Below are 26,045 nucleotides of genomic sequence, written 5' to 3' on the forward strand. Positions count from 1 at the left end.
TGGTAATTACTGTGAGATGATTCTCTGGTGTGTGTGGTAAAGAGAAAGGCTGTGGGGGAGAGGCTGGCTTTGAAATGAGGGCATCACCATCACAGCCTTTTACTATCTTTGCTCCCTCCTCTCCCTAGATATTCTGTTTTCTGCTTAAACTATTATCACTTCAGCACTTGCCATGTGATATTTTTATTTTTAATGCAAGTGGATTCATGGTTCTCATCCCCCTTTTCTGCTCAAACCCATTTGAGGAATATGACACAGAAATATCAGTAACAGTAGATTAGTAACTCTGAATTTTTTAATTTGTTTTTGTTTGGGGCCACCCCCGTCTGTGCGTAGGACTTCCTCCTGGCTCTGCAGTCAGGGACCACTCCTGGTGGGTTCTCAGGACTATTTGGGGTCTGAGGATCAACCTGCGGACACCAGTGCAAAGTAAGCACCCTAACTGCTGTATAAGATACAGTAGTTAAACACACACACACATACACACACTTCTAAAAATAAGTAGCACTGTAGCACTGTCATCCCGTTGTTCATTGATTTGCTCAAGCGGGCACCAGTAACGTCTCCATTGTGAGACTTGTTGTTACTGTTTGTTTTTGGCATATCTAATACGCCACAGGTAGCTTGCCAGGCTCTACCGTGCGGGCGGGATATTCTAGGTATTTTGCTGGGCTCTCTGAGAGGGACAGAGGAATCAAACCCAGGTCAGCTGTGTGCAAGGCAAACACCCTACTTGCTGTGTATCGATCCAGTCGATCTAAAAATAAGTAAAATAAAAAAATTAAAAACAACAATTTCCTACAAAGCTAAATATTTTAATTTTAAAATATTATTAAAATAATATGAATTTGTGCTCAATAAACTAGCATTCGTTGAGCCTTTAAAAATAAATAAAAGGAGTCGCTGACCACCAACGGACCCTTTGGCTTAAGCGGGTTAAGCCATGATTCCAGAGACTCAGAAACAAATCTCAGAACCGAGTGGATTTTGGCAGAAATTGTCCAGACTTCGCATTAGATTACTAGCCCTGGGCCACCCCAGGTGGGAAATGGTGCTGTCCCTCTGATGGTTCCTCCTGGTGAGTCAGTGGCCGCCATTTTCCAGAGGCCAATGGACAACCAGGTACGGGCCTGCAATGATGAGTCAGGCGGGGCCTCATGGGATGGGGGTGGAGCCGGCTCTTTCCTCCCCCACCCCAATAAGACCCCAAGTCGCTGCCCATGAATGGCCCCTTTGGCTAACGATCAAGCTGCTTAACGGCTGTGATCCCAGAGACTCAGAAACAAATCTCAGAACCCAGCGACTTTTGGTAGAAATCCCTCCAGATTTAATTATTAAAATTTCAGAATTCCAAAATTGTGTGGCCCTTACCGCAGTCATGCAACATCATATGCTATTCACAATCAGTATAGATTCACAATCACAATATAATTTACAATCACATTAGAAAACAAATTGTCTAATGTTGCCTTTTCAGCAGATCTAAGTGTTGGGGGAAAATCCCAAATAATAACAGTGGGTCTGGTGTCGAAATATTGAATGAAATCAAAGTAGAGAGAGAGTAATGTGGAAATCATCTGCCATACAGGTAGGGGGATGGTGTGGGATGGGAGGTATACTGGGGTTTTTGGTGGTGGAAAATGTGCACTGGTGAAGGGACGTGTGTTTCATCATTGTATGACTGAAAGCTTTGTAACTGCTCTCACGGTGATTCAATAAATAAATTTATTTAAAAAAATTTTAAAAATCACAGGCACACACACACACAAACACACACACACTTCTGTATCCCCTCCATCTTCTTACACCTGTCTTGTTAAAAATCGCAGAATGAGGGCCTAGGAGATAGCACAGAAATTAGGGTGCATATCATGCATCTAATCTGGAGTTAATCCCTGGTACTATACTCCTTCAGGAATTTCCTTAGAGCCCCTGGATGTCCCTGCCATCCCAGAGACAGAACAGCATCACATCCTCAGGTTCTGGCTTGCAGGCCTCCTGAACATCACTTTGGGAGACCACCCTCCCCCCAAAAAAACTCTCACACAATAAGGGACTGGGAAAATATCTAAAGAAGATTGAATGAAAGAGTTATGGTGCCACCAGCAGGTCAACCTATATCTGCGGGGTGAATGCATCAGCAGCCTCATGGTGCTTTCAGTCGTCCAGATACCCCAAAATTGCTGATATGTCTTTGGCCAGACCCCAACAACTTGGGGCCAAGTTTACCAATAAATTAAATAACCAAAAGTTAGGTATGTGGGAGCAAGCCCACAAACCACCTCTGGCTCAGCTATATAAGTTCACTTATTGACCCTATTTCACGAATCACGAAATCCCGTTGATCGTCAATTTTTCTAGTGGGCTCAGTAACTTCTCCATTTGAGCTATCCCTGAGATTTTAGAAGCCTCTCTCCACTCAGCCTTCCCAACGATGCCGCAGTGGAAGCTCTTTCAGGGTCGGGGAATGAGATCCAGCTTGTTACTGGCTTTAGCATATGAATACACCATGGGAAGCTTGCAAGGCTGTCCCATGTGGGCAGGAAACTCAGTAGCTTGCTGGTTTCTCCCAGAGGGAGAAGTAGGTTATAAGTGGCCACGCACTTCTGGGAGCTTGCTTTTAAGTCTCTGGATGTTGGCCATTGATGGGATTACACACACCTGGGTTCTTCTTCTTCTTTTTTTTTTAACACCTGGGTTCTTCTGCCGGTACCTTCATGCGTGAGGCTTGTCCGAACATGTGGAGAGGGGCCTTGAGCATGGCTGTGGCTAGTTTCCGGTGGTGTTCGGCCGCCGGGAGCTCTGCTCAGGGCGGGGAGGGAAGCTGGAGCCCATCCCCTCTGAGGGGCCCCGGGGAAGACAGCCAGGAGTGCAGGCAAGAGACTCTCTGATTTTTATTTCGGAGACCCATAAAACAAAACAAAACAAAACAAAACACCTTATTTCAGAGACCCATAAATCTCAAAAGAGATCAAAAGACGCATTTAGGGCCTGTAGCAGAGGTGGGGGGGAACCCGTGACAGATCTCCAGGCCCACTTGGATCAGGACTGGGCCTCCCCGCAGGCCCCCCGCCCCCCCGTTTCCCAGTAGCTTGACCATCACACCCATAGACTTCACCCAGCACCATGCAATGTCATCAACGGCCAACACCCAGAGACTATAAACTAAAGCTCCCAGAAGAAAGCGCCACAGAATGTCCTGACCCTGCACCAGACTGTTCTCACTGGGGCACCTCGGAGGAGGGAAGGTTGAGTCAACCTTCCCAACCCAAATGGGCCCCGGCAGCTGAAAACCTCCAGAACCCAAGTGCCACCACGATCACAACCACTCTCCACACGCTTGGACAACCTCTCCCAAGAGGGGACAAGCTTCACTCAAGAAGGGGTTAGCCTCACTGGAGAGTGGACCAGCTGGAAAAACCAGGTATGCAGGAACCCGTGACTGAGATCTCCAAGCCCGCTTGGATTGGGACTGGGCCTCTTCCCCCCAGCTCCCCAGTTTTCCAGTGCTTAACAGTCACACCCATAGACTGCCCCCGGTGCCATGTAATGCCATCAACGGCCAAGACTCAGAGACTAAAAACTAAAGCTCCCGGAAGAGAGCGCTGCAGAATGTCCTGACCCCGCACCAGACTGTCCTCACTGGGACACCTCAAGGGGGGCGGGTTGAGTCGCTCTCCCCATCCCAAGCAGAGCCCCAGCAGCCGAGAACATCCAGAACCCAATCACCACCATGCCCAAGGCCACTCTCCACGTGCTTAGAAAACCGACAAGCCTCACTCAAGACAGGATGAACCTCACTGGAGAGCAGACCGACTGGAAAACCCAGGTACATGGGAACCCATGACTGAGATCTCCAAGTCTGCTTAGATCTGGACTGGGCCTCCTCCCCTGAGCTCCCCAGTTTTCCAGTAGCTTGGCAGTCACACCCACAAATCGCCCCCGGCGCCATGTAATCTCATCAAAAGCCAAGACCCAGAGACTAAATGAAAGCTCCCGGAAGAGAATGACACAGAATTTCCTGGACATTATGGTCTATCCATTAAAAACCAATACAAAACAAATCACCTAGCATTGCCTTTTCGGCATGTTTGAGTGGTGGTGAGACTGGTATCGAAATATCAAATGTAACCAAAGTTGAGAGAGAGTATGGGGGAAACTGTCCCCTACATAGGCAGGAGAAGGATTGGAGTGGATGGGAGTAGGGCAATACTGAGGATTTTGGTGGTGGAAAATGTGCACTAATGAAGTGACGGGTGTTTGATGTTTGTATGAAATAAGCTCAAAATGAAAGCCTTGCACCTAGGGAGGGGAATGTTTTTATTTCTCCTGGCTTCTTCTTTCTATGGGAGTGGCAGTGGCAGTGGCAGTGGGGGTGACAGCAGCGCCCACATGGCGATCGCCATCTTCCAGACCCCATTAACTAGAGATATGAGATAGCAGTGATGTGGCTCACAGGAGATCTCGAGAAGGGGGAGTATTACTGGTGCGCTCCCTGCCCAGACGAGAACCGGAGTGGCGACACACATGAAATGGCTCCTCTGCTCCTGGAGGCTACTAATCACTTATGGCACCCAGCAGCTTCTTACAGAAGTGCATCTAGACTGTGAACTGAGCTACAACCCCAGGCCACCCGGGGAGGGGAAAGGTTTTTCTCTCTTGGCCTTGTCTTTCTTTTGGTGACTTCTGGCAGAAATCTCTCTGGACTTAATTACTAAAATATCAGAAACCTAAAATCTCATATATTCTTCACTCTCAGCAATGGAAAACAAATTATCAAATGATGCCTTTTCAGCAGGTTTGATTGTTGGGGGAAAATTCTGAATAATAATAGTGAGTCCTCTGTTGAAATATTGAATGTACTCAAAGTATAGGGAGAGTAAAGTGAAGATCATTAGCCGCTCAGGTGTGGGGGTGTGTAGGAGGGGGTATATCGGGGTTCTTGGTGGTGGAATACGTCCACTGGTGAAGGGATGGGGATTTGATCATTATATGACTGAGACTTAAACCTGAAAGCTTTATAACTTTCTTCATGGTGATTCAATTAAAAAGCAGAAAAAAACACGAAAGCCTTGTAACTGTATCTCACGGTCAATCAAAAAAGGGGTGGGGAAAAATATGTAAATCTATACTGTACCTCACAGTGATTCACTAATAAAAATTTTTTTTAAAAAGGGGGGTTGGGGGAAATAATAACAAAATCATAAAATAAAATGAACATTCTGAATAAAAAAGGAAAAAGTAATGTGGAGTTCATGCCCAATTCAATCAACTTAATCAATGGCTGAATAAAAAGTATTCCTACATTATTAAAAATAAATAAATAATAAAAAATAAAAAGACTGAATGATTGGGTGAATGCTTTGACTGTGGGATGTCCATGTTTGATTCCCCAAGCACCACTAGGTGTGGCCCAACCCCTCACCTATAAAATATTCATTGAATGAATGTAAGCATGGCCTTGTCTTTTATGTCTATGTGTGGCTGGCACTCTGTAGAATGAATAAGGGAATATCTGAGGCCACCAACTAATTTGTGAGAGAGCCAGAGCTAGAGCTCAGGTCATCTCAGCCTCTAGGTTCCTCACTCTTCAACGACTTTTCACGCTTTGTTTCTGGATATTACTTAAGACAGCTCATTAAAAATTCGGTTTTTGATTGGTCGCTGCCAAGGGGCATGGGGTTTGCTTCCGGGTCTTGGGCCGGCACAGGGGTTCCTGGGAAGCTGGACGTCATCACGGCGTCTGTCTGAGAGGTGGAGGCTGCTGCATCGCGATTCCACCAACGTGCGCCACAGAGGACAGCAGCAGGCGGCGCTCAGGCCTCCTGTCAGAGGGGGACAGGGAAGGATGACCGGGGTCGGGTGGCGGACAGAGCCTCAAGGATGACTAGAGCGGCTGGGCCCAGTGTTTGGACCAGCCAGAGGTGGGAGAGGGAGAGGCAAAGATGATTGGAGCCAACTCAAGCTCTTGTGTTTAAGTAGAGACCTGCTCATGCAAAGATAAAATACAGACAAAACACTCAGGACGGCCCTGAAGAGGTTGTGAAGAGGTTAGGAACCTTGACTTCCACAGGCAAAACCTGCCTGGCCCAGGCCCTCTGGACATGGGCAGGAGCAGGTGCCCTTGGCAGACACCAGCTGGGCTGCTTGGGCCCAACTTCCTCCCCAGGCTGCCCAGAGCCCCCATCTAGCAGGGAGGGAAGTGAGGAGGTGGCATGGCTACCGGAGCTGGAACCCAGGCCACTGGGTGACCATGACTTGGAGACTTGTTTGGGGCAATATGCTGTCCTCTGTGGACACGCGTTCTGCCCACTCGGTGCCTTTCTGGACTCTGATGCCAGCTCTGGACCAGCGGAAGCAGGGGCAGCTGCAGTGCCTGGCATGACATTGTGCTCACCTCCCTCTGCCCGGCTGAGTAGGCTGGACCTCGCCTGATGGACTCACGGAGCTCTGGGGAGCACTAACCAGCACTTCCTTGTATCTGGGTTCTAGTGGGTGGGAGAGGTGAATCTGAGTGGGACATAATAAAGGTCTTTTCCCTGAAATAAAAAGAGAGTTCCTCTCTTCTTGTAGAACTGGAAAAAATTAATATAGGGTTGAAAAGCAGGCTAAGAAAGAACAAAAACTGAAGAAGAAAGGATTCATATGGAAAAAAAAAATATTAGCACTACCCTCTCCTCAGTCTCACTGGCCTGTCCCAGCCTCTGACTAGTTTAAAGTTAAAAGAAGGTATGCCAATGATGTATTGAAGAACTGCAAAGGCTGTGGATGACCAGAACAAAGATAAAATATTTGTCAATAATATACAGAGTTGTCTCAATTTCACAAAATGTTCATGGAGAAACACATTAATAGTGCAGTTTGATGTGGTTCATTAAAAGCTGTAAAATGTTGACAGCTTTTGGGTTGTCAGTTTTTCTGACTGATTTGGGTTACTGTTTTTCCTTCTCCATTCAGATTATGAATGGCCTTTCTTGATTATTTAAAGTCCTGGGATACTTTTGTCCTTTTCCTTTGGAGGTTATGTTTTTCCCCCTAAATTTTATTTTTAAAGTTGTTCACAACAATTCATTACATATAATATTAAAACACCAGTCCCACCACAATATTTCGAATGTTTCTACCCCAATTCCCAAACTGTGTGTCCCAAAGCTTGGTACATCAGTGGAGTAGAGTATGAGAGGTCATGTGGCTGCAAATGTGGCCGGACACTCCAGGTACTCTTAAAATTTATAATAATCCTATTATTATAATAGGATTTTCTAGTTCCAGCTCCACAGCCACTCATGGATGAAGCCTATGTTGCTTTCTTCCAGGAGCTTTTCTGAGTCTCTGGATAATGGCTATTGATGAGATTATATGGCACCAGGGGTAATTTGTGGGTGTGACTGCCTAACTACTGGAAAACTTAGAAGATGGGGGAGGGGGCCTATTCCTGCTCTGGATTTTTCTGAAGATTCCCTCATGGATGAAGCTCATTTGAGCCTGTGGAGAGTGGCCATGAGCATGGTGGTGGGTGGATTCTGGAGGTTTTTAGCTGCTGAGACACTGTTGGGGCAAGGAAGGAAACTTAACCTGCTCCCCATGTTTTTAATTTAGTATGGGAAAGGGAATCTGCTTGTAATAAATGCTTTCATTGATTTAAATTAAAAAAAACATTTTGCTTTCATTTCACAATATGTGAGTATTCTTATTGTAAAGGGATCATTAGCAATAACTATCATTAGCTGAACAATGATATATATTAATATTTTATTTGACATTTGATATTGATTATATTTTTAAAACAAAATCTCATGTCAAACTGACAAGTTTTCCTTTAGCATCCATTAATCTCCATTTAATTAATTACTGAGAAAAACAGTCGGTGTTTTCATGGCTCTCCCTCTTAATATATTTGGGGCTTGTAAATAACATGAACTAAGACTAATGGCTGAGCTGAACAAGAGATAGAGAAAATTAACACATTAGTTTAAGTAGACATTAAAATACCATAACATTGGGGCTGGAGTGCTAGTACAGCAGGGAAGGTGTTTGTCTTGCAGGAAGCCAATCTGAGTTCGATCCCTGGCATCCCATATGGTTACTTCATGCATAGCCAGAAGTAATTTCTGAGTGCAGAACCATGAATACCCCCTGAGCATTGTTGGTAATTGTGAGTTTCAAATAGAAAATTTGGTGGGCACGTGTGGGGGGAGATGAGAGGGAGGTACTTGAGTGTTAGGTATCCGAGAAACATTCCCCTGGCTGGCCCACAGCAGTGATGGTGGATGGATGAAGGACCAAGAGAACGGAGAAACTGGGATCCAGGCTGGTTGGCAGACAGTTTATTTCTCGCTCCTCCCCCATGTAATCTGATCTCACCCTCACAGCATAATCATAGTCATCGTTAAAAATAAATATATTTATACATATTTATTTATTTATTGCTTTTTGGGTCACACCTGGCGATGCATAGGGGTTACTCCTGGTTCTGCACTCAGGAATTACCCCTGGCGGTGCTCAGGGGACCATATGGGATGCTGGGAATCAAACCCGGGTCGGCCGCATGCAAGGCAAACGCCCTACCCGCTGTGCTATTGCTCCAGCCCCTATAGTCATAGTTTTGGTCATAGTCCTAGTCACTATACTTCCATCATTCTAGTCTCCTCATAGACCTCAAAGTCCTCTGCTTCGTTCTATTCTTTATCATCTCACCATAGTCTCATACTCCTCTACTTCCAGTCATCAGCATCATCATCTAGTCCTCCATCTAGTCCTCAAAGTCCCAAAGTCCCAAAGTCTCAGTTCTCATCCTCCTTCTAGTCATTCTAGTCATCGACTTTCTAGTCCTCTCATATCGCATACAGCATAGTTACATAGAAATCATAAAGGGTGGTATACACAAAAGTTGGGGTTGAACATTATCATAACAACAAGCAGAGGTAAAGCCTCTCTTTCAGGAGATTAACTCAAAGACAAAACGTCATCTGAGAGTTTAGCACTCTACATTACTAGGTGATCAGCTCAAGGGTGGGATTCCATCCATGGTGTATTGCTTTCTCCTTTCCTCAGCTAGTAATCCATTTAAATAATCATAGTAAAATTTACTTCTTATAATATTTCTAGTCACTTTGTATGAACACAGTAAGAGATATAGTAAGTTTAAAGGTTGGCTCTTCCTGGGGACATCTTGCTATATATTCCAGACAACAGTCTTTCCTAACCCCATCAGGATCCTTATTCAGTCACTTCTTTTTTGGGTCATGACAGAGTTTGTCCCATGATTATGCTCTTAACTTATACTTATGGCGCTTAGCTTGCCTCCTTCCAATGCCAAGGTAGCTTACAGATCCTAGTCATTTCAGTCCCCTCATCAGGACCCTGCTTTTGGAATACTGGGAACTAAGGGCAACTGAGGCTTAAGTCAAGTAAATATGGATGCCCAGTAGTAAATATTATTTTGGAGTCAATTAACTCCCATGTTACAAAGCATACCATGAACTGTCTTCCTGTGTCTATACAAAAAAGGACATTGCTAAATAAGCCATGCAAATGACATAAAGGAAAGAGAAAAGCAATATAGGATTATTAGTGCCTGACGGAATTGGGTATGTCTCAGGGGCACTATTGTGGGAGTAGCTCAATAAGCCTAAGCTCCCTGCTGGGGGAGCAAGGGCAACCCAATGTTATCCAACAGGTTATCACCCAAAAGGCCAAAACAAAAAAACAAAAGCCACCATCACCAACAACAAAAAAACCCATAGTGTTAAATTTTTAATTTTTCATTTTAAAATTGAAAATGTTTTCTTTAAGGCTCAGAGATATAGCACAATCGGTAGGGCATATGCAAAAATGTCTGGGTTTGATACCTGTTACAACATAGCCTGAACTAAGCTGAACATGCCCATCCTCTTAGAAAATTCCCTTCAGGTTATACACTTATTTAATTCGATGATGGTTTCTTGAGAGAGTTATTGCTATTGAATAACAGATGTTCACTGTTGCTATGGAACAAGTCTCATTGTTTCCTGATAGTATTTCTGTTATTATAAATCCAAGTTCTCCATCTGCTTTACTGCCTTAGGCATTTTAAATATAATTGGATCTTTTAATTGGCTTATGTATGAGAAAATTATATCCTGTATTTTTCTTTTAAAATGCTGCGTTTTGAATTTGTCTAAAATGATTTTGTTGAGGACTCTTTAATATCTGTTCAATGAAAGCATTACTTTTTTTTTTCTGAAGAGACGTGTTGTTTTTAACATTTGCTTTATCCTTAGACTATCTTACTATCACATCTGGGATGCAATAAAGATAAGTCTTTTGTTCCAATCCTATAAACTACCTACTGTATGCCAGGCACTGCTTCCAGTGCTCAGCCTTGATGCCAGGGCTATAGTTCAGTGGTAGGATGGGAGCTTGGCTTGCATGAGGCCTGGTGTTTGATCTCTGGCACTTTTATCTGTCCCTAGAAAAGTCTTAAGCCTTCAAAGAAGAATAAGAGCACTTCTACTCTTCAGAAGCTCTTTATATCTAGAGCTACTAAAAGGTAAGTTGCTCTATGCCATTCTGTGTGACTCCTGCAGATGGACTGAGGTCCTGGGGGATTGAGAGGCACACAGAGGGACAGACAGTTCAGCACCATCTGAGAACTCAGGTGCTTAGAAAAAGTGAGCCTTAACACAGTGGGAGAACTTATCCACAGAATTGAATTGATGTGTGTGTGTGTGTGTGTGTGTGTGTGTGTGTTTGTGGCTTAAAAGAGAAGGTGTTGATGCCCTTGGGGAAGGGAGGTGGGTACACTGGTTATGGGTGTGGTGTTAGAATTGTGAGCATAAGAAGCGATCAAAAACAGTATTGTAAATCACAGAACTTCAATCAATAAAAATAAATTTACAAAAAGAAAAAGACTTACCTTGAGGTAAGTCTGGCAGGAAGGGTTATCTTACAGAAATAAGTGGGGCGACTGGAGCTACATGGCTATTTGGGATAGCGCTTGTAGGAGTTCATGAATTGTTGCCTTTGGCTGGAGGACTTGGCTGAAGGGTGGCCTTGGAGTCATACAAATACTTTTGTTTTTCTGATTATAGTTGCATTTTAGATTATACGATGAATTGTAGACAAAAATGTAGATGGGTGGATGGAATAATTATGCAGCTTAGTCTATGTGATGATAAATAATAGATTACATTTTAAAAGAGACTTTTCCTTTAACCCTGCAGAATCTGTCACCGGAAATAGAGTTGTTGAAGAGAAGCAAAAAAGCAAGTGTGTCTCTGTGGGGAGAACTGTGTCAGCGCTCTCCATAGCCTACCTGTGAGCTGAGGGACCATGTGGACTGGGGCACTCTGGGTGACACTCCCACTTCTCAGCAGGTTCAGCCTGGCAGGTATGTCAGGAGGTGGTTTTTCATAGATCAGATTGTTCTTCTGCTTCCTCTAGACAGAGAAATGAATGTCTAGCTCCAGAGCAAAGGGATGCCTAGCTCACAGGGTTCGACAGCAGGGGATCTGTGCCCTCCTTGATTGTGTGTTTGGACATGTATGCGTGTTGATACAGACTTTTCACGTGCAAATTTGGCAAGATGGCTTCACCTGCATTCATAGGGAACTATGTCGCTCAAAAGGTCACGTTCTATTATTTCTTAATATTAATTTTTTGTTTTATTGAATCACAGTGAGATATATCATTACGAAGTTTTTCATGATTGGGTTTTAATCACACAATGTTCCAACACTCATAGCTCCATCAATGTAAGTTCTACTATTTAGAGTAATTACAATGCTTATCTCAATAGCTCCACAGGAGCTGATTTAGTAATTTCATGTAACACATACATGTAGTTAGAATATATATACATATATACATGCATATATCACAGTCCTCTCCAAAAAAACTATATATACACATATACATATGTATATCACATATGTATATATCACATATGTATATGTGTGTATATATACATATATAGTTTATTTTGGGAGGACTGTAATAAGAATTAACTCACACAAGCAGGTTGTGGAGAGAACTGACACAGTTTTCCCAAAACTAAACAAATTTTATACTATCTACTATACCTGATAGTGCTTGGGGGCTAATGTTTCTCAAGTGTTGCATTTGAATACAAATGTAAAATGTTTTTTGAAAAGTAGAAACTAACTCTTCAAAGGGAAAAATTAAAAAGATGAAGTTAGATTATTTTCATGGTCCTGGTCAGGAGATCATCATTGTTAATAATTCTAGCAAATGGCCAATATATCTAGCTCTTGGTCAGATGTCACTGTCACTGTCATCCCGTTGCTCATAGATTTGCTGAGTGAGCATCAGTAACATCTCCATGTGAGACTTGTTGTTACTGTTTTTGGCATATTGAATACGCCACAGGTAGCTTGTCAGGCTCTGCCACGTGGGCGAGATACTCTTGGTAGTTTGCCGGGGTCTCCAAGAGGGGCGGAGGAATTGAACCCAGGTCAGCTGTGTGTAAGGCAAATGCCCTACCCGCTGTGCTGTTGCTCCAGCCTTTAGTCATATGATTTTCATAAAATGTTTTAATGTTGGCAGCATTTATTATGTGCTAAAATTTATGTTTGTATGTGTTTTCTTTTAGATCTGCCAGCTAAACCTGAAAACATTTCTTGTGTCCTATATTATAAGGAAAATTTAACCTGCACTTGGAGTTCAGAGCACGAAGCTGTGAATTACACTGTTAAGAGAATTTAGTAAGTTTGGGAACTGATGTGTTTTGACAGTTTGTGGAGAAGAGAGAGTTCCTGGTGCATACATCATTTAAGTCACCTCTGTAGTAAAATACTTCTCAGAATATAGCTTTTGGGTGATGCTCTAACCACCCATTGCCTGGAGTGACATCTTGGTTATTTGCTGCCATGCGAACAGGATCTGTAACTCCACTGGACAGAATGGACAGAAACATAGCTTGACAATAACCTCCTTCCTTAGGCTACCATATAGTCTGGGAGAAAGTCACTACTTAGAAGTATAGTGAAAGATATTTGTACCAGCTGTATTCAGTTAGAAGTCTTCTAATGTAAGAATAATGTAATGTATAATGCATTACATGTTCTGTTTTACATAGGTTCAGATATGTATGAATTCAGAACTGAGCCTCTCTAGAAGTGATCCTTGAGCACAGAGCCTGGAGTAAGCCCTGAGCATTGCTTGGTGTGGCCCCAAAACAAAATAAAAAATTTTTAAAATATCCCCCAAATCACACCAGCAAATTAAGAACTTTGACATTTTGTTGAAGGCTTTTCCACGTATCTCAAAGACTATTTAATTACATATGTGAATTTATTATATAATTACAATTATTGTAATACATAATAAGCATTCTCCTTTTTATTTTTATTTATTTATTTTGGGGGCTTTTTGGGTAACACCCGGCGATGCACGGGGGTTACTCCTGGCTTATGCACTCAGGAATTACTCCTTGCGGTGCTTGGGGGACCATATGGGATGCTGGGAATCGAGCCCAGGTCGGCTGCATGCAAGGCAAACTCCCTACCCGCTGTGCTATCACTCCAGCCCCTCATTCTCCTTTTTATTGCACCAATAACAAGAGTAAGGGCATATTTTCATATAAATGTATATAGGTGTATTAAAAGCAATAAATCTATTTTTGTTTGGGGGCCATACCTGGTAGTGCACAGGACCTTTATGTTCCTGTCAGTTCTTGGGGGTGCGATGTGATGCTAGAGATCAACCCTGGAATACCCCCAAAGTTATCAATTTTAATTCCATTTATGTATCTACCACAGTTTACCCAACCAATTCCCTGATTGACTGATTTATTTTGCTTTTGAGGTCACGCCCAGCTGTGCTCAGGGCTTACTCCTGGTTCTGTGCTCAGAAATCACTCCTTGTGGGGTTTAGGGAACCACAGGCAGTGCCTAGAATCGAACCCAGGTTAGCTGCAGCAAGACAGGTGCCTTATCCACTGTATAATCTTTCTAGCTCCAATCCTCTGACTTTTATTTCCCTTAATGGGTGATTTCAAGTTTAGAGTCTTGAATTTCCATTAGTTCTTAGCAATAGGAAATGCATTGTGAGTACAGCTTTTGATGGATTTATAGGGCTATGGTGAGGCCTGTGTGACTCAAAGCATCTCAGACCAACAGGAAACAGGTAACTTTCATCTTTCCTTGGAAGAAAAGAGGGAATTTTTAGGGAAGGCCCCAAATTCTACATTATATACTTCTCAAGAGAAAACCAGAGGGAACTGACAATTGCATGCTTAATACACGAGTGTGTTTATAGTCTAGACTGCTTAGCTCATGTTGAATCCCTTTTCCTTCAAAGTTCTCGTGGAAAGAGTGAGACTTGTGAGACTAATAGTTCTAGAAATAAAAACTCTGCTTCATGCTCTTTCTTCCGTCCAACAATAACACCACCGGATAATCACTCCATTCAAGTTGAAGCTCAAAATGCAGATGGAACAATTAAATCTGACATAATAGTTGAGGATTTGGATGCCATAAGTAAGTATCATTTACTATTCTTACATATTCTTGTATTAAAGGGTAAAACACTCATTTAAAAAGAAGTATTTGTCAACTAAAAAGTAGACCTTAAGCTGAAATACATTGTAGGTGCGTTTATGGATATACAGATAATTTGTGCTCTTATTGAAGAAGGAAAAAAGGGAGGAAGGGAGGGAAGGGGCATTTTACTGGTCCCAATATCTTACAACATTTTGTATTATAAGTTGTGCTAAAATAAACAAAGGAATTCCCTTTAAAACATCGCTACATAGGGCTGGAAGATAGTATAGTGAGTAGGGCTTTTGCTTTGCATGCATCCAACCCCAAGTTCAGTCCCCAGCATTCCATATGGTCTCCCAAGCCCACCAAGAGTGACTACTGAGTGCAGAGCAGGTGTGACCTGAGCAGGTGTGCTAGATGTGACCCCAAAACCAAACCAAAACAAAATGAAACTGCCATTTATGTAGGAAGAAAGAAACTCTTATTTTTTAAAAAAAAGTCTCACTGATTCTTACCTTTCAAGTTCTTTAAAAATATATTTAGCATTTTATTTTTTAAAATGCTCTATTGAAATAAAGTTTATATACCTCAAAGTTCACTGTTTTGAAAAATAAAACTCAGTAGTTATTATATTCTTAAATTTGTGCTGACACCACCAGTATCTTATTCCAGAACATTTTATCACTCCAAAACGAAACTTTATATTTATTAATAGTCCATTCCCGATTTTCCCAGCCTCTTGCAATCACCAATGGTATATGACTAGTTTGACATTTGTCATGAAATGATACAGTATGTGGCATCTACAGTATTTTTTCTTTTGCATACATTGTAGCATTATACCCATCTTATAGCATTTTTCAGTACTTTAGTTCAGGCTTGGTACTTAATTACAGTTTGAGTCACATTCCTTATGCATTTGTCTTCCCAATGCTGGTTACACTGAGCAATGGCAAATTATGTACTTGCTTTTCCAAACTAAGCTCCTCCCACCCCTTAATTTTAGATAGTTGTTTTTAGCAACTTTGGCTTTTTTTGCATCTGTAATAACTGTGTGACTTTTCCTATTTAGTGAAAACTGAACCACCTGAGATTTTGAGTGTGAAACCAGTTTTGAATGTCAAGCGAACAGTTCGAGTAACGTGGAAAAGGCCAAGTCTGGCACCTCAGTCATATATTTTAAAATATGTACTTCGATTCAGAGCAGTAAATGCTACCCAGTGGGTAAGTTCTACCATTATGTTTCTAATAGAACCCCCAACGAAGAAAACCATGGCACCTTCTATTGCTAGGAATCATTTTTTCCATTTTCTCCAAGAAAGAAGACAGTAGTGAGTTATTCCTTCCCAGTTTCCCATCTGGGTCCTTTATATCAGGAAGCAACTTGACATTCTGTATTCTGAGAGATATGAGGACATACTGGATGAGAAAGTTACTAGTATTCTAGTCTGGTTTGTGGCTAGAAATGCTCTGTGCCAAAGATTCTGTGGCCTGACCATTGAGTTTTTCCAATCTTTTAGAAAGTGAAGTACAACATTCACTTAGAAAAGTGAGCAACACATAAAATTTACATGAAAAAATATTAACTCAGCTCTTATTTTAAAATCACTGAGGTGAGAATCAGCCAGAACACCCTGACTGGCCCTTCCTGATATCACCCTCTCTTCATCTAAGATCTAGTTGCTAGGTTGATTTTATAGGCAGTCACTTTTTAACTTTTTACTTTGACTTCATTGTTTAATTTGAGACATTACATAAATAGAATCTACACATTTTGTTTTTTTTAGTATTTGGCAGATTTCTCTGCATGCATTATGTTGCTGAAGCTTATATGTTTTGTTGCTCTATAGTATTTCATTGTAGGAAAAGAGTGGAATTGTGGCTTTAGTTTGCATGTGCTTGAATTTAAATGAGCATATATACAATTTCAAATGTTTCTTGGCCATTCAGAGTACTCCTCTGTGCAGTATTGGTGTATACCTTTTACACACTTTTATATTTCATGCTTTCTCTGATTTGGGGTGGTATGCAGGAGGTCTGGGCACCCCACTTGTCATTCTTGACAAACTGGTTGTGGTTTAAACACAAGGGCCTGAGGATGCAATGCTATTTGTGTCCTGCAGTGCAGGAATACATGGGCCCCCCTGGTAGTGCTCACTGTTCCACCTAGCAATGCTCTTGGTGGTACTAAGAATTGAACCTGGGTTGGGCACATGCGTAGTACTGTACTATCTCCAAAACTCATGTCTTGTTTTTAAACTGACTTGTAGGAATTCCTTATATTGTTTAAAGTGAGTCTTGGCTATGTAAGAAACAGACATATCTCACTATGTAACTTGACTTTTCGAGTTATAGATGGTGACTTTTTAAAAATTAGGACACTATGATTTACAAAATTGCTCATGATAGTTATTTCAGGCATACAATGTTCTAACACCACTCCCACCAACAGTATAAATGGTGGCTTTTGATGAGCGGAACTTCTAAATTTTAACACTGTACATTTTTGTTTGTTTGAGGATCACACGTGATAGTTCTCAGGGATTACTCAAAAATTACTGGCTCTGTACTCAGTAATTACTCCTGGTAGTGCTAAAGGGACCAAATCCAGGTCAACTGCATGCAAGGCAAGTGCCCTACTGGCTGTATAACTGCTCTGACAATTTTTGCAAATTACCTTTTGTTTAGAGAAATTTTTCTTACTTCAAAATAAACTGGGTATTCTTGTACTTCCATCTATGTGACCAGAAAAATAAATTTTTTTGCGTGGGCCTCAACAACATCTATGACCTCTATGAATCTTAGTCAGGTCAGCTATAAGTCAGTTAAATCTGTCATATCCTTAAGATAGTTTTGCCACACAAATATAGCTAGTAAAACACATCTCTAAAACCTGCTGGTTTTTAACCTTGGTTTTTATTCCTATTGAATTTTATTTTGATCATACTCATAATTTCAGCCTATTAAAAATTTTATTCTATAATTCAAAACTTAGAGTTAAAATTTTACTTTACCACTTTTCAATAAAATGTATAGATAACTTTTTTACTCTCTAATATTTTTTAGTATTTAGTAACACTTATTTAGATTTAGTAACACTTATTTCTATACCTTTATCTAGTCATTAGTACAAACAACGACTAAATCAAGGCATGTAATAGGCCAGTAGAGACATCTAGAGATATCAGCATCTTCTTCGAGTGTGGCCGTTTATTCAGGCTTGTTGGAATGTTCTTCTTCACCAATGTAGTTAATCAGTCTATTTTTCCCATCTTGTCCATGAGAGTATCTCTAAACTTGTTCATTCACTAAAGCCCATAGTGCCTCACTTTTTTTTTTAATTGAATCACTGTGAGATAGTTACAAAGATTTCATGTTTGAGTTTCAGTCATACAATGATAGAACACTCGGGGCCGGAGCGATAGCACAGCGGGTAGGGCACGCGGCCGACCCGGGTTCGGTCCCCGGCATCCCATATGGTCCCCCAAGCACTGCCAGGAGTAATTCCTGAGTGCAAAGCCAGGAGTAACCCCTGAGCATCGCTGGGTGTGACCCAAAAAACAAAACAAAAAAAACAATGATAGAACACTCATCCCTCCACCAGTGCACATTTTCCACCTCCAATGTCTCCAGTATCCCTTCCCCCATTCTAACTCTCCCCCTGCCTCTATGGAAGACAGTTTCCCCCATACTTTCTTTCTACTTTGGGGCATTATGGTTTGCAATATAGATAATGAGAGGCTATCACGTGTGGTCCTTTATCTACTTTTAGCAAGCACCTCCTATCCTGAATGATCCCTCCAGCTATCATTGATTTAGTGATCCCTTCTCTATTCCATCTGCCTTCTCCCCCGTTCATGAGGCAGGCTTCCAACTATGAAGCAATATTCCTGGTCATTGTTTCTACTGTCTTACGGTGTCAGTTTTATATCATATTATTTGATATTCCATAAATGAGTGCAGTCATTCTATGTCTGTTCCTCTCTGTAAGATAACATTGGGTTTATCCTTTTAGCTTTGCTGCAGGGAACTTAGTTTACATTAAAGCAATGTCCTTTCTGTATGGACACAGTAAGACAGTTAATATTATGCTTTGTAACTTGGGAGCTGATTGACTCCAATAATATTTATTCCTGGGCATCTGCTTTCTTGACTCAGTTGCCCTTAGTTTCTAGCACCCCAAAAGCAGGGTCCCTACGAGGGACAGAATGTACCCAGGGCAAGCTGTGAGCTAACCTGGCATCGAAATGGGCCAGGCCAAAGCTCCACAATACTCAACTATAAGTTGAGGGCATGGTCATAGGCAAATGCTGTCATGATCCAAAAGTAATGATGAGACTAGGGCTCTGCTGGGGTTAGGAAGACTAAGCTGACCTGAGGACTGTGGTCTAGAAAATATAGTGAGATGTCCTTAGGAAGGACCAAACTTTAAGTCTGATATATCTCTTACTGTACTCATACAGAATGAAATTTCTAGAAATATTAGAAGTAGATTTACTACAACTATTTAAGTGGATTACTAGCTGAGGAAAGAAGAAAGTGACACACCCTTGTTTGGAGCCTACCCTTGAGCAGATTTCCTAGTAATCTGGAGTAATCTCTTTAGATGAGATTTTGTTAATCTCCTGGAGGAATGGTCTTACCCCTCTTTGTTGATTTGTTAGTGTTCAACTCATCTTTGTGTCACCACCCTATGTGATTGCTGTATAAACGAAGACTTATAAGTCTGCAAATCAAAACAACAATGAGATATTTTGGGAAATTGTATGGGGAAAGAGACAGAAGCAGCAAAGAAGGCACAGAGGAGAGAAGACACAGAAGTGGAGGAGAGAAGACACAGAAGCAGGAAGAAGACACAGAAGCAGGAAAAAGACACAGAAATGGAGGGAAGACACAGAAGCAGCAGAGAAGACACAGAAGTGAGAGAAAAGACACAGAAGCAGGGAGAAGACACAGAAGCAGAGCACAGAGTGAAAGAGAATCATCGGAGCCAGAAAGCAGGGGAAAGAAAGAGCACAAAGTGAGTGAGAAGTGAGAGCTAATGGGTCTTCAGAGATTGAAGAAGAAGGGCTCTGGAGAGAGTGATCAGAAGAAGAGAGATTGGAAGAGACCAGAGGAGAGATGACAGAGACAAAGAGAGGTTGGAAGAGACCAGAGGAGAGACGACAGAGATAGAGAGACAGAAGAGAGCACAGCGGTACAGAAGCAGAGCACAAGGAGGAGCCATCCCTATCTGGTCCATACACAGTGGCTTGAGAGCACCGAGTGCGAGTGGGGGGTGCGGAGGGAGAGAGAGAGAGAGAGAGAGAGAGCACACGCCACCCCGAGAGCCCGTGAACACACAACACACACACATTATCTCCCCCTTCCGTGCCTGTGTGTTTATAATTTTTTACACCTCTCTATCTCATTAATTTCACTCAGCATAATACTCTCCCTGACTGTCCACTTAAAAGCAAATTTTATGTCTTCATTTTTCCTACCAGCTGCATAGTATTCCATTGTGTAGATGTACCAAAGTTTCCTTAACCAGTCATCTGTTCTCCGGCATTCTGGTTGTTTCCAGATTCTGGATATTGTAAAAAGTGCTGCAATAAACATACAGGTGCAGATGTCATTTCTATTTTGCTTCTTTGCACCCTTGGGATATATTCCCAGAATTGGTATTGTGGGGTAATATGGAAGCCCAATTTCTAGTTTTTTAAGGAATGTCCATATTGGTTTCTAAGAAGGATGGACCAATCAGCGTTTCCACCAACAATGAAAGAGAGTCTCTTTCTCCCCACATCCATGCCAGCACTTGTTGTTCTTGTTCTTTTTGATGTGTGCCAGTCTCTGTGGTATGAGATGATATCTCATTGTTGTTTTGATTTGCATCTCCATGATGATTAGTGACGTGGAGCATTTTTTTCATGTGCCTGTTGGCCATTTGTATTTCTTTTTTGAGAAAGCTTCTGTTCATTTCTTCTCCCCGTATTTTGATGGGGTTGAAGGCTTTTTTCTTGTACAATTCTACTAGTGTCTTGTATAGCCTGTATATTAATCCCTTACCAAGTGGGTATTGGGTAGATATTCTTTCCCATTCCATGGCTCTCTCTGTATCTTGGTCACTGGTTTTTTTGTTTGTTTGTTTGTTTTGTTTTGAGGTGCAGAAGCTTCTTAGTTTAATGTAGTTCCATTTGTTTATGTTTGTTTCCACTTGCTTGGTCAGTGGTGTTTCATCCTTAAAGATGCTTTTAGCTTCAATGTCATGGAGGCTTCTGTTTACATTTTCCTCCATGTACCTTATGGATTCAGGTCTGATACTGGGGTCTTTAATCTACTTTGACTTTTGTACTTGGCTTTAGACAGAAGTCAGAGTTTATTTTTTTTTTTTTGCAGTAGCTTTTCAGTTTTCCCAGTACCACTTATTGAAGAGGCTTTCCTTTTTCCACTTCAAATTTCTTGCTTCTTAATCAAAGATTAAGTGATCTCAAATATATTTGAGAGTCTGTGACAAACTATTCAATTCTGTTCCATTGGTCTGCAGATCTGTTTCTAGTCTAATACTGTGCTGTTTTAATTACTACTGCTTTGTAGTAAAATTTGAAGTTGGGGAAGATGATGCCACCCATCTTCTTTTTCCCAAGGATTGCTTTAGCTATTAGTGGAGGTTTATTCTTCCATATGGGTTTCAGGAGTGTTTTGTCTATTTCTTTGAAGAATATCATGGTTATCCTGAGAGGTGCCACATTAAATCTGTATAGTTCTTTGTGGAGTATTGCCATTTTGATAATGTTAATCCTCCCTATCCATGAGCAGGCGATGTGTCTCCATTTCCTAGTGTCCTATTTTATTTCTTGAAGTAGTGTTTTATAATTTTCTTTGTATAGGTCCTACACATCTTTAGTTAAGCTGATTCCAAGGTACTTGATTTTCTGAGGCCCTATTGTGAATGGGATTATTTTTTTAATATTTATTTCTTCTCTTTCATTATTTATATATAGGAAAGCCATGGACTTCGGGTGTTGATTTTGTAGCCTGCCACTTTACTATATAAACCTACTCTTTCTAGGAGCTTTTTTGTAGTCATTAGGATCTTATAAGTATAGTATCATATCATCTGCAAATATTAGTAGCTTGACCTCTTTCTTTCCTAACTGTATGCCCTAGATATCTTTTTCTTGCCTAACTGCTACGGCAAGAACTTCCAGTACTATATTGAATAGAAGTGGCGAGAGTGGGCAACCTTGTCTTGTCCCCGATTTTAGAGGAAGATTCTTAGTTTCTCCCTATTGAGAATGATGCTTACCATGGGCTTGTGGTAGATGTCTTTGACTATATTGAGGTGTTGTGTGAATATTCATTCAGTCAGAGTTGCTGAGGCAAGGAACATGAGAGAAATTATTTTCATAAAGGATTATGGATTCACTCAGACCCTGTGACAAAGGTAGAGGGCCCTGAGATCTCCTTTTATTACAGTCCTACTATACACACCTCTAAAGGGCTAAATACAGTGAGGTCATCAATAAAGAAATTACGGGGAAGGCCTTGCAAAGACAAAGAAGTTACAGGAAGAATGTGCAAAGCCAAAGAAGTTACAGGAAGGACATGCAAAGCCAAAGCTTTTCTTCATACTAAGAAAAAGCAGGCTAACTACTTGGGATCTGCATATTGAAAACAAACAGCTAAGTACCACGGATCTGCATACTGAAAACAAACTAGTTAAGCAACTGGGATCTGTGAGAAGAGGAAGAGTGACTCTTTCGGTATGCTGAAATTTTTGTTATTTATTGAAGGCAGCTTGAAGAAAGAGATGTTCAGCTTCATCCAAACCAGTCACGACACATGAGTAATCTCATCCATTTTCATGGGTCCCTGTGCTCCTGCCCATTTGTGGATCAGTCTACACGGGCTCATCCAGACGGCTTGCTTAATCCAGCCCCAACATTGAGGAAAGTTCCTTCAATGTGCATTTTGCTGAGAGTTTTCGTCATAAATGGGTGCTGGATCTTGTCAAATGCTTTCTCTGCATTTATTGATATGACCACATGGTTTTTATATTTTCTTTTATTGATATGATGTAGGGTGTTCGCCTTGCACACGGCCAACTCAGGTTTGATTCCTCTGTCCCTCTCGGAGAGCCCGGCAAGCTAACGAGAGTATATCATCCCCAGGGCAGAGACTGGCAAGCTACCTGTGGCATATTCGATATGCCAAAAACAGTAACAACAAGTCTCACAATGGAGACGTTACTGGTGCCCACTAGAGCAAACCGATGAACAACGGGACGACAGTGCTACAGTGCTACAGATATGATGCATTAGGTTGACTGACTTGCAAATGTTAAACTATCCTTGCATCACCAGGATGAATCCTGCTTGGTCATGGTGTATGATTTTTTTTTGATGAGTCATTGGATTCTGTTTGCTAGGATTTTGTTGAGGATCTTTGCATCTGTATTCATCAGGGATGTTGGCCTGTAATTCTCTTTTTCTGTGGTATCTCTATTTGCTTTTGGTATCAGGGTGATATTTGCTTCATAGAAATGGTTTGGAAGTGTTTCTGATTCTTTATTTTCCTGGAAAAGCTTGAAAAGGATTGGGAATAAGTCCTCTTTCAAGATTTGGAAGAATTCACTAGTGAATTCATCTGGGCCAGAACTTTTGTGCTTGGCGAGACTTTTTACTGTTTCAATTTCCTTGATGGTGATAGGTCTGTTCAGGTACTCCAGGTCTTCTTGGTTCAGCCTCGAGTGACTATAGGAATCCAGGAATTTATTCATTTCCTCGAGATTTTCTTGTTTCATGGCATAAAGATTCTTAAAGTAATCTCTGAGGATCCTTTGAACTTCTGTAGTTTCTGTTGTGATGTCCCCCTTTTCATTTCTGATTTGGTTCATTAGGATTTTCTCTCTCCTTTTCTTTTTGAGCCTTGTTAAAGGCTTATCAATCTTGTTTATTTTCTCAAAGAACCAGATCTTGGTTTCATTGATCTTTTGGATTATTTTTTTGTTTCCATCATGTTAATTTCTGCTCTAAGTTTTATTATTTCATTTCTACTGCCTGAGTTGGGCTTCTTTTGTTGGTCATTCTCCAAGATCTTAAGTTGTGAGGTTAGGTTACTTATGAGTGCCTCACTTCTTAAATTGTGGGTTTTGAGCCCAAATGGGCTTAAGAAACTAAATTTAAGGGATCACAAATCACTTAAAATATAGTTTAGAATAAAATTTGCTATTATTTACTATTAGTGACTGATTTTTATACCTTTTAAATATTATTTTAAATTTTGAAGCCACACCTGGCAGTGCTCAGGGTTTATCCATGGCTCTGTGCTCAGGAATCACTCCTAGCAGCTTTGGGGGACTATATAGGGTGCTGGTGATCAAATTCAGGTTGGCTGCATGCAAGACAAATGCCCTACCCATTGTACCATTGTTCTGGTCCTGTGTCATCCCGTTGCTCATCAATTTGTTCGAGCAGGTACCAGTAACGTCTCCATTGTGAGACTTGTTGTTACTGTTTTTGGCATATCGAATATGCCACAGGTAGCTTGCCAGACTCTGCCGTGGGGATGATATACTCTCGGTAGCTTGCTGGGCTCTCCAAGCGGGACGGAGAAATAGAACCTGGGTCAGCAAGGTGAACTATTGTTGTACTATCACTCCACCACCCTGTGTACCCATTTTTATTTTTTTATTTTTTTTAATTTTTATTTATTTATTTATTTTTCCTTAAAGAAATATTTTATTGAACCACCGTGAAAACAAGAAAAAAAAATACAAAGCTTTCAGGTTTTAGTCACAGTCAAATACTGATTAAACCACCATCCCTTCACCAGTGCACCCGTTCCACCACCAAGAACCCCAATACACCCCCCTCCCACCCCACCCCCCATCTAAGTAGCTAATGATATTCCCATTATTCTCTATATATATTGAGTACATTTCATATTTCCATACAGAACTCACTATTATTGATTGGAAATTTTCCCCAACAATCAGGCCTGCTGAATAGGCATTATCTAATAATTTCTCTTCATTGGTAAGAGTGAAGACTTTGAGTTCGCGCGGCCGCAATAGCGGCCACGCGGTTTTGGGTTTCTAATATTTTAGCTCAGTTCACAGTCAAAATGGATGGCTGCAAGAATCCGCTCTGGTGCCAAAATGGGTTAGGAGACCTCAGGATCACAGTCAATAGGCGCGGAGGCTCTGCTTCTCGTGCCTCGGCTCTCGGTTCATCTCTGGGCGGAAGGTGCGCCGGGAACGTCCCCACTCCCAGGATCACCTACAGGCTACGTCACTAAAGAAAGTCCTACCTCCTGGTGGAGGGGTCTTAGAGGGTGGCTCTCACCGCGTGGCTGCTGCCGCTGCCGCCATTTTCGCTCAGAAAAATGGGGTGGAGAGGGAGAAAAATCCCTCCCCGGGCTGCACGAGGTTGTAGCTCAGTTCACAGTCAAAATGCATGGCTCAAGCATCCACTCTGGTGCCAAAATGGGTTAGGAGACCTCAGGATCACAGTCAATAGGCACGGAGGCTCTGCTTCTCGTGCCGCGGCTCTCGGTTCATCTCTGGGCGGAAGGCGTGCCGGGAACCAGTGTACCCATTTTTAATACTTGTATACCTGGGGCTGTATAAAAATTTTTTCAGTTTGAAAAGGGGTTACAAGTGGGAAAAACTGAAGAATTCCTGTTATAGAACATTTGACTCTTGGCATATAAATCTATTGGAAGATAAAATTTACTCAGTTTTATTTGTTTTTGTTGCAAGACAAGAGGAATGGTGATCGTTTCACCTGTTCCCAACTTCCTTTATCAGTTAGCTTTGGAGTCATTTTCCTGAAACCTTATTATATGTAGTATCAGACTCATAGATTTGTAGTTTCTGAAAGCAACACATGAAATCCAAGCAGTTCCTGCAAAATAAAAATTCATCTTCCTTCACCCCTCACATTGCAGTCTCAGTGAACCTGAGGAACTTTTCAGTGATCTAAAACACACGTGTCCTCAATTCTCAAGTCAAGTAAAACCAACCCAATATTCTCTCCATGCTGCCCTTTACTGTGGAAAAGTTCCAGATCCTCAACCTTCTAAGACATAGGCCCTATGCACCCCTTCAATTGCGTTTCCCAGCTGTCCTTTTTTCTGAAGTAGTTTGAGATGTTGTCATGTCACTCTTCTATGCCTCTTTGTAGATAGAGTGTGTTTGTACCTTTACTCTAGCCCCAAACCTTGCTAGATCTCTTTCCATTCAGAATTCAGGTCTGATCTATTTCCTCTTGAGAGCCAGAGCTATGAGCTCTTTCTCTTCCACTGCATATAATGTTCAACATGCACGTTGTCACTCTCACTCTGGGGCTGAATAGATAGAACAGCAGGCAGAGAGATTGCCTAGCATGCAGTTGACTTGGGTTTGATCTCTGGCACCACAGATAGTTCCCTGATTACCACCAAAAGTGATCTCTGAGTGCAGAGCAAGGAGTAAGCCCTGAGCACAGTCAGATGTGGCCCCAAAGCAAAAAAAAATAAATTAAAAAATAAAATAGGGGTTCCATATTGATAGTAAAAGCAGGTAGGATATTCACT

At 41.6% G+C, this 26,045-nt stretch overlaps 1 protein-coding gene across 1 annotated transcript in view; it reads left to right on the forward strand.

Moving 5' to 3' along the window:
* Positions 1 to 11,304: 11,304 nt before the first annotated feature.
* IL31RA (interleukin 31 receptor A) overlaps positions 11,305 to 26,045 on the forward strand; it is a 43,142-nt gene continuing 28,401 nt past the window's right edge. Inside the window, exons 1-4 of the mRNA XM_012932713.2 lie at positions 11,305 to 11,371; positions 12,593 to 12,704; positions 14,302 to 14,480; positions 15,556 to 15,707. Coding sequence (XP_012788167.2) covers positions 11,314 to 11,371; positions 12,593 to 12,704; positions 14,302 to 14,480; positions 15,556 to 15,707 — 501 coding nt within the window. The 5' untranslated portion in view covers positions 11,305 to 11,313. The remainder of the gene's footprint in view (positions 11,372 to 12,592; positions 12,705 to 14,301; positions 14,481 to 15,555; positions 15,708 to 26,045) is intronic.

The sequence above is a fragment of the Sorex araneus genome, chromosome 1, assembly GCF_027595985.1.
Source record: "Sorex araneus isolate mSorAra2 chromosome 1, mSorAra2.pri, whole genome shotgun sequence".
NCBI classification, from domain to species: Eukaryota; Metazoa; Chordata; class Mammalia; order Eulipotyphla; family Soricidae; genus Sorex; species Sorex araneus.